At 46.5% G+C, this 14490-nt stretch overlaps 1 protein-coding gene across 1 annotated transcript in view; it reads right to left on the bottom strand.

Moving 5' to 3' along the window:
* Nucleotides 1-12726, bottom strand: part of LOC148453686 (calpain-8-like) — a gene marked incomplete at its 3' end in the record, with an annotated part of 52210 nt that extends 39484 nt beyond the window's left edge. The window contains exons 1-5 of the mRNA XM_088461860.1: nucleotides 12490-12726; nucleotides 10545-10614; nucleotides 9886-10004; nucleotides 6397-6530; nucleotides 3522-3687 (exon numbers count right to left, since the gene is read on the bottom strand). Of these exons, the coding sequence (XP_088317986.1) occupies nucleotides 3522-3687; nucleotides 6397-6530; nucleotides 9886-10004; nucleotides 10545-10614; nucleotides 12490-12726 (726 nt within the window). The remainder of the gene's footprint in view (nucleotides 1-3521; nucleotides 3688-6396; nucleotides 6531-9885; nucleotides 10005-10544; nucleotides 10615-12489) is intronic.
* Nucleotides 12727-14490: the final 1764 nt, after the last annotated feature.

Genomic DNA, 14490 nt, shown 5'->3' with positions numbered 1-14490 from the left:
GAACTGGTGCAACACAGGCTAGTGTTAAATTATTTAACTGTTGTTACTGGAGGGTATTGCGTAACTTTGGCCACCCAATTTGGAGTAAAGTGTTGCACCTATGTCACCAATGATACCAGCAACCCCAAGGAGGTGATAGACCGGAAGATGGATGAAATTCTGCAGCTAAAATGGGAGTTTCGTAAAAACCATAATGCTTTCAGTGGCTGAATTAGGGGAGAAGATAGAAGGATGGGTCTCATGGTTGAACCCAGTGAAATGGTTCTCAGGTCTAGGGGAAATGGGTCCAGGAAGTGATCGCCAGCATAGGCAAATTCTTGATCCTTATACTGATTGTCATCATAATAATTGGCATATGCGTCCGGTGTGTTCCTATTGTGTTGAAGTGTGGAAAATGTAAAAATAGAGTAAAACGAAAGAACGAAATTATGATGGTGGTAAGTAATGACAATATGAATACTGAGGTAAATATAGAACTGCATTACAACCATCATTTAATGTATTATTTAGACGTGCATAGAATGTATTATTGAAATGTTACTTTTAAAACACCTCAGATAATGTAAAGTCTCAATTCCCCTTCAAGACTGCCTTTATAGGATTGATGCATCCCCACATCACCCCCATGATCTTCCAAGATCCGCGGTGTGCGTATAATAGTAGTTTTATGTAGCCACTCAGAGACACATTATTGATGGATTAAGAAGCACCTTGTGCCATCCCATAATAACATTAAATAATATATAAATGTAAGACTAAAGTAATTTTTAAAATCAGAGTGTGATAGCATGTTGTTCGCTATCAAAGGGTGGACTTTTGAAGCTGGATAATTGGCTGAGACAAGGTCAGTTTAAAATTAGATCGTAATGACGCCATCTTGCGACTGGCCGCAAGACGCCATCTTGAAAATGAGATCTGCAAGACGCCATTTTGCGAATGGCCGCTCAGCGCCATTTTAGCTAAACTCACACTTTTGTACATATGGTGATATTACTTTTAGCATCATGCGATTGCATCTTTCACCATTTCTCATACACATAAATACGCACAATTGCGCTGTTAACTAGTCGCACATTAGCGAATGCATAAGATCCTGAATGAAAACGCTGTTTATTAGCTTAATGAACCCCGCATACTTACACATTACATATTCACACAAAAGGTTGCATAAGCTTTAAAGTAGGGATGTGCAGGCTCGGTATAAGATTCAAGTCTGTTCATTTAGTATAATTGCTGGGAATTAAAGGATATTTGGTAGCTAAGGTTCAATACATGATAAGTAAGCCATGTTTGGTATTATACTGATCTGCACTCTCTCAACAGCTCCCCGGTATCATCTGTGTGAAGATCGCAACATACATTCTCAACTTATGGACCGCAGAGACTTAAAGCACCAGAATGTACATTGTATGACCAACTGTTTAGATTTGCATGAGGCGGGAAAACAGAGGCAACAAGCTGTTAGAGGCTGTTCTGTGTCCATTTGAATCAACCTGTTAAATGCCTGTAACAGATGCATCCTCCTTGGGAACCAAGGGCATCAGCGACAAGCCTCTCTATTGTGTTGTCTGTTTCTGTGAGGGTATAAATGTGCATGTTGTGACCCCAGTCTGGAGTCTTCTTGCTGAATGCTGATTGACGGAGGTTTCTTGCTGATGCCTATATCTGGTCCAGAGCACATGCGTATGTATAACTGTACTTGGGTCTGTATAATTCCTTTGCGCTAAATTGTACTTAGATCATAGCGTGTAACTGACTGTACTTTTCTTGAAATAATACTTTGTGCTTCGGAAACACATGTCCAAGGTCTAAAGTCTTTATTATACTGAATGTCTGTGTACACAAATAGCGTCAACTTTAGAGGTTTATAGGCAGGTTTTAGAAGGTACAGGCAGGAGTGTATAGAGGTTCAAATTCAGTATCCTTAGTATATATATATATGTATATATATATATATATATATATATATATGTTGAAATTGAGGAAAATCCCTGCTGCAAAATCTCAGCATCCCGATTCCCGAGGATTTACGATGGAGGGACTGTAGCAGATATCTCCTCAGCAGGTGTCTCCCATTCTGGCCGCATAGTAGACCCTATAGATCTCTGTGAGGGCTGCTGTGCTGTCGGCTATACCAAGCTTCCGGAATGCGCATTAGCGGTTGGAGGTCTTGTAAACTATCACTCTGCCCTAACTCTTTCTAAATTCCCATCAAAATATTAATATAATTGCGGTTTGTGATAAACAGAGACATATAGGAGCTGATTGAGGATGTGGGCTTGATGTAGGAGGGTGACCTACTCTCCCATGGAGTCCATTGGGACCCCTCAAATTTCAGCCCCTCATACATTATGGGACAGCAGACCAGCATGGTGTATGTTCTATGTCTGGATACAGACATTTTATGTTAGAGACAGCAGGTCTAGAACAGCATTCGGCCATGAGCCCACTGTAATGTTTTCTACTCTCAACCGCCTCCCCACTATACAAGGGTCTGATAAGAAAGTATTGTTTTCTGATCTGTAGTTGGGGGGTGCAGGTGAGTGGTGTAGGGGAGATTTATAGCATAAACATAGAGGAAAATGCCTTATCTGGGAACCCACCAGGTACAATGGTCTAATGAGCCATTTGGAGCCGGCATTTTAGCAGCCTTTTAGGGGGGTTAGGGTCCCGGTTGGACCTCCCATTGGTGTACATTGGACAGAACTTTTACCCGGGCAGTCTTCTCTGGACCTTCCACTGGATGGATTTGGATGACATCACATAATTTGGACCAAAACTTCACAGAGTGGTAACATTGGATCCCAGAAGACATACTAGGGGGTTGAGGTTCGAGTCAGACCCCCTGCTGGTGTACACTGGGCAGAACTTTGATCCGGGAGCCTGTTCTGAGCCTTCCACTGGATGGATTTGGATGCAAACTTCACAGAGTGGTAACATTGGATCTCAGAAGATATACTAGGGGGGTTGAGGTCCCCAGTCGGACCACCCGTTGGTGTACATTAGGCAGAACTTTGATCCAGGGATGCTGGCCAGAATTTTGACCTAGTGAGCCTATTCTGGGCCTTACCAATGGATAGATTTGGACAACAGCATATAATTTGGACCAAAACTTCACAGAGTGGTAATATTGGATCCCAAAAACATACTAGGGCGTTGAGACCTCCTGTTGGTGTATGCTGGGCAGAACTTTGACCCCGGGAGCCTGTTCTGGGCCTTCCACTGATGGATTTGGATGACATCACATAATAAAACGTAATAACTTGAAGATTTAAACCTGGGCAATGCCGGGTACTTCAGCTAGTTGTAAATATATCCCTATATAATATAACTCTGTAAGATGAATAGTTTAGGAAAGCTGTACAGTAATATTGGTGGTATTGTGTCTATAAAGTAAAGATCCATTAAATGAATGTGACCTGGAAGATTGTGTTTACCCTCTTTTATCTATTGGAAGTTATACTCAGACATACTATGTAAGTTGGCTATCAGGAGGGAAATGAAGATGACAAATGACTCACCGTGCAGGAGGTGACCAAGGACCCCGCTATCAGTGCTTTCTGGATTATATGGAACAGATTATTCGGCCACTTTCCAGAGTTATACAGTTCACCAACGCCACCTGTGAAATCCTCCAGAGCCTTTAATGGGATCCCGCCCTTCAATGCTTCATATGAGCCATTGAGCCTGTGGGGAAATACACATTCTAGAGTCACTGGTGTAATGTAATAAACTTTGGGGGCCTCGTTGCAAAAGTCCCAAAGGTTCCTGTGATGGACAGTGCCCAGAAGAGGTGGCAGAGAGGTGAGAGTCCAGAAAACCATAGGTGGCAGCGACACGGGGCTCAGCAAAAGGGTCACCATAGCTGCTGGGCTCTGGAGCAGATGGGACCCATGTTTGGGGTGTCAGTAAACCTGAGAACACTGATGAGCGTTTATCCCAACAGATAAAACAGTGAACATTTTATCCACATGAAATAACAACCACTAAATTCCCATTAAATCTGTGAGTAAATATAAATATAAATCATACATTATAATTGTGATGATGTTCTCCCCTTACATATAATTGTGGAGCCAGAAAAGCACGGTTACAGGAAACGCGCTGCTCGTACTATACTGTATCTAATTGTTCTGTATCAGCTAAAGGTTCATCCAGACTGCGGCCCAGATACTGAGAGTGTATAAAGACAAGGCCGGGGGCGGGAAGCAGCAAAGAAAGACATGCGGTCAAACCCCCGAAAACTCCATTCTCATATGCATCAAGCAACGGAATACACTACTTTCCGGGGCTTTGATGCTATGGTTAACGCCATCTTCCAATGGCTTTGCCCAATAGAAGTCTATGGGCTTCTATTCGTGACGCCCCCCCCTCCCCCCTCTCGGGAGGGATCCAATGGAATCTCTCCCAGCACCCCCCGCGGCGCACATCCTTCTGTGTATGTGCAGATGGTCGCCAGAGGGACTTCTGGGCCATAGACCCGGAAGTCTCTCATTCGCAAAGGACACACAGCTCTTACCAAGAGATTAATTAACGCTAGCATGCATGAAAAGACTGGCGAATGCGATGCGTAATGCACCCCGCCCCAGGTGCTAATTAATCTGATTCTTGATTCTGTTCACGTATATATATACAGAGACCAGGGTCGCAACTAGGGGGGGGCTAGAGTTGCACGTGCACCGGGTGCCGTATTGCAGGGGGTGAAAAAAGCTGACTCGAGGTGGCTTGGGAGGCTGCAGATTCAGAAAACAGCCATCCAAAAATGGCCGCCGCCAAAGAGGAGACAAATGATAGAGGTCCTTACTGGCCCTCTTGTGTCTGTCTCCTCCTTGGCGGCGGACATTTTTGGATGGCTGTTTTCAGCAGATTCCATGCAGACTAGACATCCGCATGGCCTCTGCTGAAAACGGCCATCCAAAAATGGCCGCCGACTAGGAGGAGACAGATGCTAGAGGTCCTACTGGACCTATAGTGTCTGTTAGGCCAGCGCAATGCACACAGCGTTCCCAGCACGGGGAACGCTGGAGCTGCCAGGAGAAGATGCTGAAAGCTGCATCTTCTCCCGTGACATCCCCTGGCAATGAGCATAAACCCCCCTGGCAATGAGCATGAAACCCCATGGCAATGAGCATGAAACCCCCGGCAATGAGCATGTAACCCCCGGCAACGAGCATGTAACCCCTGGAAACGAGCATGTAACCCCTGGCAACGAGCATGAAACCCCATGGCAACAAGCATGAAACCCCATGGCAACTAGCATGTAACCCCTGGCTACGAGCATGGAAATGGTAATGAGCATAAAACCTCTGACAACGAGCAGGTAATTTTAAAGTAATTGGAAGCCTTACTGTGGGGTATAAAATGGTGTCGGGCAAATATGTAAGTGGCACTTTGGTAATAGGCATTACAGTGTGTGGCATAATGTGTAATGGGCATTATGGTGTGTGGAATAATGTAAGTCACTATACCAGGGACGTCTGAGTAGTGCACTGCCTTATGGAGGAGCAAGGATAAAATCCATGTACAGAAAGGGGAGGGGGCGCAAAATTACTGCCTTGCACCGGGTGACAGATATCCTAGTTTCGGCTCTTCACAGACTAGCGCAGGTACTGCTGTCCTATCAGATCCGGTCATACTTACCGACTTTGCTGTCCCCTCCTCCTGGCAGAGAGGGGGGCATGACAGCCGGGAAAGCGAGCGTTGTGGGGGACATGGCGGCACGATGGCGTCATCGAGGCCCCACCCCGCACTATACAGTGCTATGGTGACGCGATGCACCGCAAATTGAATCATTGGACCCCCCCCCGGATTGCCTACTTTGCTCTGTAAGTGGGCGGCCGCAGGGGGATGCGCTTAGGTGAAGGCAAGTATGGATGCGGTTTGCTAAGCATTGTGGGCCTGATTCAGAGACGGGTGCAGTACTGATATTTCCAGCAGGGTGGTGCTTTCTTTGTTCTGCGCATGCGTCGTATTCGCACTGCGTCTGCATCACAATGATGTACCGTCGCCGCTCACTGTGAGGATTTCTACGCAGAGTGATTGACAGCAAGGGGGCACTTGGGGGAGGTGGCGACGCAAACACAGGCAACAGTTTTCAGGGCGTATCTCAGCCTGCGACTGCGATCTCATAAGCGGTTGGGAAGGCCCGCCATCTTACTTGCGGCGGCCGTTCTGTGTAACCACAGGGTTACTCACAACTTCTATCAACAACTAATCTGTGCCCAATGCTGCGTCTCGGGGCGTCGGTGGGAAGCTCAATACAAATCGCGGCGGCTGCATCGCTTGCATATTTTCGCACAGCCACTGCGTACAAGAGGCAGTGGCGACAGGATGTGCGTCCATCTCTGAATCAGGCCCCCAGTTCTAAGAATGAGACATCGTTCTCCGCTGACTTACTTGGCGTAGGCCTTTTCCAGGAGGGCGCTCCAGAATTCGTTCGCAGTCGTAGAGTTCACAAACAGCAGCTTCCCCTTCTGGGTGGGCAACCGATCGTCCACAACCACGTCCACCCAGTCCCCGTACTGCCAGAACTGGGAGAAGCAGGTGACATGTTATTATTATAGCGACTTCCTGGCATATGACAATTGTGTCTCTATGGAGACGCTGCTGCTGACATGAAAGCATCCTGCGCTCTGGATAAGGGCAGAAATGCACTATTTTTGCATATACCTTTTTTTTCCCCCTAATGATTAATTAGATACTTTAATTAGCTTAATTTGGCCAGTAACTACGTCATTTTTGGAGGTATATGGGGGTGCTGTATGGATGGGACAGGTATATGGGGGTGCTATATGGATGGGACAGGTATAATATGGGGTGCTGTATGGATGGGACAGGTATATGGTGGTGTATGGATGGGACAGGTACATGGGGGTGCTGTATGGATGGGGCAGGTATATGGGGGTGCTGTATGGGACAGGTATGTGGGGGTGCTGTATGGATGAAACAGGTATATGGGGGAGCTGTATGGATGGGACAGGTACATGGGGGTGCTGTATGAATGGGACAGGTGTATGGGGAGTGCTGTATGGATGGGACAGGTATATGGGGGGTGTATGGATGGGACAGGTATATGGGGGTGCTGTATGGATGGGACAGGTATATGGGGTTGCTGTATGGATTGGACAGGTATATGGGGTGCTGTATGGATGGGACAGGTATGTGAGGGTGCTGTATGAATGGGACAGGTGTATGGGGAGTGCTGTATGGATGGGACAGGTATATGGGGGGTGTAAGGATGGGACAGGTATATGGGGGTGCTGTATGGATGGGACAGGTATATGGGGTTGCTGTATGGATGGGACAGGTATATGTGGGAGCTGTATGGATGAGACAGGTATATGAGGGTGCTGTATGTATGGGACAGGTATGTATATGAGGGTGCTGTATGTATGTGCTGTATGGATGGGACAGGTATGTGAGGGTGCTGTATGGATGGGACAGGTATGTGAGGGTGCTGTATGGATGGGACAGGTATGTGAGGGTGCTGTATGGATGGGACAGGTATATGGGGGAGCTGTATGGATGGGACAGGTACATGGGGGTGCTGTATAGATGGGACAGGTATGTGAGGGTGCTGTATGGATGGGACAGGTATATGGGGGGTGCTGTATGGATGGGACAGGTATATGGGGGTGTTGTATGGATGGGACAGGTATATGGGGGGGTGCTGTATGGATGGGATAGATATATGGGGTTGCTGTATGGATGGGACAGGTATATGGGGGTGCTGTATGGATGGGACAGGTATATGGAGGTGCTGTATGGATGGGACAGGTATGTGAGGGTGCTGTATGGATGGGACAGGTATGTGAGGGTGCTGTATGGATGGGATAGATATATGGGGGGTGTATGGATGGGACAGGTATATGGGGGGTGCTGTATGAATGGGACAGGTATATGGGGGTGTATGGATGGGACAGGTATATGGGGGTGTATGGATGGGACAGGTATGTGAGGGTGCTGTATGGATGGGACAGGTATATGGGGGTGCTGTATGGATGGGACAGGTATATGGGGGAAGCTGTAAGGATGGGACAGGTATATGGGGGAGCTGTATGGATGGGACAGGTGTATGGGGGTGCTGTATGGATGGGACAGGTATGTGAGGGTGCTGTATGGATGGGACAGGTATATGGGGGGTGCTGTATGGATGGGACAGGTATATGGGGGGGCTGTATCGATGGAACAGGTATGTGAGGGTGCTGTATGGATGGGACAGGTATATGAGGGTGCTGTATGGATGGGACAGGCATATGGGGGTGCTGTATGGATGGGACAGATATATGGGGGTGCTGTATGGATGGGACAGGTATATGGGGGGGTGCTGTATGGATGGGACAGGTATATGGGTAGTGCTGTATGGATGAGACAGGTATATGGGGGGTGTATGAATGGGACAGGTATATGGGGTGATGTATGGATGGGACAAGTATATGGGGATGCTGTATGGATGGGACAGGTATATGGGGATGCTGTATGGATGGGACAGGTATATGGGGATGCTGTATGGATGGGACAGGTATATGGGGGTGCTGTATGGATGGGACAGGTATATGGGGGAGCTGTATGGATGGGACAGGTATATGAGGTGCTGTATGGATGGGACAGGTATATGGGGATGCTGTATGGATGGGACAGGTATATGGGGATGCTGTATGGATGGGACAGGTATATGGGGGTGCTGTATGGATGGGACAGGCATATTGGATTGCTGTATGGATGGGACAGGTATATGGGGATGCTGTATGGATGGGACAGGTATATGAGGTGCTGTATGGTTGGGACAGGTATATGGGGGTGCTGTATGGATGGGACAGGTATATGAGGGTGCTATATTTTGATGGGACAGGTATATGGGGGGTGTATGGATGGGACAGGTATATGGGGGTGCAGTATGGATGGGACAGGTATGTGAGGGTGCTGTATGGATGGGACAGGTATATGGGGGGGTGTATGGATGGGACAGGTATGTGATGGGACAGGTATATGAGGGTGCTATATTTTGATGGGACAGGTATATGGGGGGTGTATGGATGGGACAGGTATATGGGGGTGCAGTATGGATGGGACAGGTATGTGAGGGTGCTGTATGGATGGGACAGGTATATGGGGGGGTGTATGGATGGGACAGGTATGTGAGGGTGCTGTATGGATGGGACAGGTATATGGGGGTGCTGTATGGATGGGACAGGTACATGGGGGTGCTGTATGGATGGGACAGGTATATGGGGGTGCTGTATGGATGGGACAGGTATGTGAGGATGCTGTATGGATGGGACAGGTATATGGGGGTGTAAGGATGGGACAGGTATATGGGGGTGCTGTATGGATGGGACAGGTATATGGAGATGCTGTATGGATGGGACAGGTATGTGAGGGTGTTGTATGGATGGGACAGTTATGTGAGGGTGTTGTATGGATGGGACAGGTATGTGAGGGTGCTGTATGGATGTGATAGATATATGGGGGGTGTATGGATGGGACAGGTATATGGGGGGTGTATGGAAGGGACAGGTATATGGGGGGTGTATGGATGGAATAGGTATATGGGGGGTGCTGTATGAATGGGACAGGTGTATGGGGGGTGTATGGATGGGACAGGTATATGGGGGGTGTATGGATGGGATAGGTATATGGGCGTGCTGTATGGATGGGGAAGGTGTTTCGCTAGTAAGCCACGCCATGCGTCCTGTCAAACAGTTTTGTAGCAAATTTGCATGTTAAAGCTGGGTACACGACCTGACGGGCTGACATATTGGATCCTGGGTACACATGAGAACAAAGTAATGAACAGCGGAACGGTCTCGTCATTAACATGCATGTAGCAGCAAGCGATATGGTCAGGTCTGACGTGCAGCACATTGGAAGCCTTACACGTATTACCTTGAAGTGGAAGATTCCTGCATAGTTTGTGTCAAAGCTCTGATCATTGGGAACGACCCGATACAGCAAGTCCTCATTCAGGGTGAGCGACGCAACAGAGCACAGGAACCAGCAGTTACCTGGACACAGAGACAGTACAGGGTATCAGGGTGACGCCGTTCTGCCATCGATCAGGACTAGAGTCCTCCCTCATGCACAGGATGAATGGTGATAATGAGGCTCTGCCCTGTGTACACTACCTGAGGAAGGACCCAACTTTCATATATTATCCTACTAACCGGGATATAATATAACATGGGTGATATAACAGGAGTGCTATAAATTATTTACTTTTATTAACCTTTAGTTATATAGTGCCAGCGTATTTCTGTATGCTTTACAATTGGGAACACAGTAAGAAATGAATAGTTCAGCCTTCCTGCCCAGCTTTGCTGATGTGGATAATAGAAATAAAAAACCTCCAAATTGGGACCTAAATGGGGTCAATTGGGAGGAATAAATGGCTGTCTTGCAACAGTTTTAACATGATCAAATAGAAAAACTGTGGCAGGGCATGCTGGGATCTATAGTTTTACAACTGCTGGGTGGAGGGGGGCGCTTATTGCCCACCCCTTATGATTACAGTTGGATCTGGCTGGAGTAGCCCTATTATTACTTACCCAGAGATCCTTGCCGTACATCAGCACGATTTGCGCCCTCGTTAATGAACTGTGGATTGGGTTTTATTTCCTGCAAGAGATTAACCACGAAGACAGACAATAAGTATCCAGCCTATACACCCCTGCCAAGTGTCTCTGATTTCCAGGGACAGTCCCATGATTTAGAGATACGTATGTCCCCAGGACTGTCCCTGGTTTACAATATTAATTATTAGCCAACCGAACAATGCAATTCCTATTATTCTGTTTAATTTATGCAACTTTCACTGTCTATTTTTATTTTCTTATTATGTATATATTTATTGGAAGACAGCTATGTGAAATGGCAACAAGTATAACCAGGCTCAGTAAGCATGTCAGGATGGTGGGTGTAATACGAGATACGTTCAGAATACCGGCGCCGGAATCCCGACACTTATCAGAATGCCAACGCCGGAATCCCGACACTTATCAGAATGCTGACACCAGAATCCCGACACTTATCAGAATGGCGACACCGGAATCCCGACACTTATCAGAATGGCGACGCCGGAATCCCGACACTTATCAGAATAACAACGCCGGCATCCCAACACTTATCAGAATGGCGACGCTGGAATCCCAACACTTATCAGAATGCCAACGCCGGAATCGCAACACTTATCAGAATGGCGACACCGGAATCCCGACACTTATCAGAATGGCGACGCCGGAATCCCGACACTTATCCTAATAACAACGCCGGCATCCCAACACTTATCAGAATGGCGACGCCGGAATCCCGACACTTATCAGAATAACAACGCCGGCATCCCAACACTTATCAGAATGGCAACGCTGGAATCCCAACACTTATCAGAATGCCAACGCCGGAATCGCGACACTTATTAGAATACCGGCGCCGGAATCCCGACACTTATCAGAATGCCAATGCCGGAATCGCGACACTTATTAGAATACCGGCGCCGGAATCCCGACACTTATCAGAATGCCATCGCCAGAATCTCGACACTTATCAGAATACCATCGCCGGAATCCCGACACTTATCAGAATACCATCGCCGGAATCCCGACACTTATCAGAATGCCGACACTGGCAGGATTAGTATTGCGCAGTCTTAATATTTGGTACCATAACATTGTGACTGTATGATGCGAAAAGTTTCTAAAAGTGTTTGAAAGGCAATACAGTATGTTCTATAACACCAATCAAGCACCTAAAATACACTAAAATATTATATATTATATTTATTATTAATAATAATTTGATTACACATACAGTATTTATATATATACATACATACACACACACATAACATATATTTAAATACTTGATGTAAGCCCAAATATTCAATTAATAATGTAAAGAAAGGTTTAGTAAATATAGGGCTCGATCCTATTTGGAGTGAATTCTTTGCAGCACAAGTAAGTGAGGCCATATGCCGCACTTACGGTACCGCCGCACTCGCACAGCAAAAATGTGCGCGTAGAGGGTAAGATAACGCCGCGAGCGAGGGCTAATAGTACACCATTAAAACGGGAACTCGCCCCCTTCGCTGCTAAATGGATTGAGCCCAAAGAATTAGCCGACATTATTGTATCATTGTGTAGACCATACCTGAGATTTATCAAATCTTGGAGAGAGATAAAATACCCACTAATCGGCTAACACCTGTCATGTTACGGGTTTAAAAAATGACAGGTACTGATTGGTTTGTACTTTATCTCTCTCCAGGCTTTGATAAATATCCCCTAATTAGTTGGAGCAATTTAGTTTACAGCACACCTGGTACGGGCATGTTTGCCAGCCCTGCTTAGTAAAATGCTTGTATACAGCACAATCTACAGTTATCAACATTTGTATAAATTTTAACGGCACAGTTACAGTTACTAGTAGCTGTCTGAAATATTATCATAGTTATTATTATATTAGTATTATTGTCTGAAATAATAATCGCAGCCTTACCTTGGGTCTTTTCCACACAAGCCCTTGGACTGTTTCTGAATTTGGACCCAGATCCTTGACCCCCAGCGATGACTGGCTGGCAGGGAAGGTTAGATCTTCGTATAAAGTGCCAGATGCCAAACAACGTGCCCTCAGCTCTTCATAGTCCTGGTTTAAATATTTTACTGGGTTCTTATTGGTTCCAAAACCCAGGGCTGCAATCTTGTCCTTGGCTAGGTTAGCAGCAATGCTCGCCATAGTGTGCCTGCACTGTCTACAGGAGTAGAGGGTACACTGTGACAGATGCACTATCTGTACTGTATATATAGGGAGGAAATGCCCTGAGGACAAAAGGGAGGAGGCCACACAAGAGGAGGTGTACAGTAGAGGACTCAGGAATGAATGGAAGGTGTGATAGAGGCTGTCACTGAGAAAGTTGTCACATACTGAGTAACACAAGAGTGTTTATGTCACTCAGGGCCGTAACTAGGGTAGTGCGACCGGTGCCATGGCACAGGGCACCGCAGGGCAGAGGGCGCTGTTTGGACCTGTCAGTTTTTCTGTTTATTATTATTCTCACTTGTAGCTTCCTCTTCTTTTATCCCCAGCATCTCCTGGCCTCCCCTATCTCTTCCCTGGCCCTTCCCCATGAGGCCATGGCCCTCTCTCAGGTGCACTATATTATGTCCCTATTTATCCCCAGCATCTCCTGGCCTCCCCTATCTCTTCCCTGGCCCTTCCCCATGAGGCAATGTCCCTCTCTAAGGTGCACTATATTATGTCCCTATTAATCCCCAGCATCTCCTGGCCTCCCCTATCTCTTCCCTGGCCCTTCCCCATGTGGCCATGGCCCTCTCTCAGGTGCACTATATTATGTCTCTATTTATCCCCAGCATCTCCTGGCCTCCCCTATCTCTTCCCTGGCCCTTCCCCATGAGGCCATGGTCCTCTCTCATGTGCACTATATTATGTCCCTATTTATCACCAGCATCTCCTGGTCTACCCTATCTCTTCCCTGGCCCTTCCCCATGAAGCCATGGCCCTCTTTCAGGTGCACTATATTATGTCCCTATTTATCCCCAGCATCTCCTGGCCTCCCCTATCTCTTCCCTGGCCCTTCCCCATAAGGCCATGACCCTTTTTACAGGTGTACTATCCTATAACCCTATTTAAAAAATGGGGGGGGGGCGCCGATGCTCTCTCTGGCACAGGGCACCAAAAAGTCTAGTAATGGCTCTGGTGTCACTTATCTAATCACTCACCCCATAGCACACTGCCAGGAACATCCTCTCTGTGTATCACCCAGGGCTGGGACAATACTGTACACAGTGACATTGTACATACTAACCATGAGTGGTAAGGGTTACCTTTTTGAATTTGGGTGTACTACTGGTGATGGTGATAGCAGAGTAATGATACACTCCAGAGGGTTCTTTTAGGGGGTCTATATACTAAGCAGTGTTAGGAGACAGAGTGATAAGTCTGTGATAAGGTGCCAGACAACCAGCTCCCAACTGTCATTTTTCAAACGCAGCCTGTGAGATTATTATTATTATTATTATTATAATAGAAAAAGGGGGACTCCGCACAGGATGACAGCATAGATAATTAATGTTATGTAACAACCAACATATTATTAATACTCAGAGGGAAAACTCTCTCTGTTAGTAACCCGGTTGGTGGTGCTCCCCAGGAGTGACAGTAGAGTATATCTAATACCTGTATTTATCCTGTATAGCAGGACAACAGAAAGACCTCCTTCGTGGGGGAACTCTTTGTGTTAAAATGGAAGAATTATATTACTTTTAAAATGTAACTTTTATTAGCTATACCTCTAAAAAAGTTGTCATTTTGCCACATACAATACACAAAAACAAACAAATAGAGCAATTGAAATGCTGTGATATTTGGTAGCAAATAATTAACCTCAGCAGATTAAGTAATTTAGTATTACTTTAAAAAGTCAGACATGTATCAATTTCACAATATAGTGTTGAGTGTCTTTGTTATTTTTTGGTTCCC

The sequence above is a fragment of the Taudactylus pleione genome, unplaced genomic scaffold, assembly GCF_031769625.1.
Source record: "Taudactylus pleione unplaced genomic scaffold, aTauple2 ptg001117l, whole genome shotgun sequence".
Classification (NCBI taxonomy): domain Eukaryota; kingdom Metazoa; phylum Chordata; class Amphibia; order Anura; family Myobatrachidae; genus Taudactylus; species Taudactylus pleione.
Note: the sequence above shows the minus strand (reverse complement) of the source record. Positions and strands in the feature narration are given on the sequence as shown.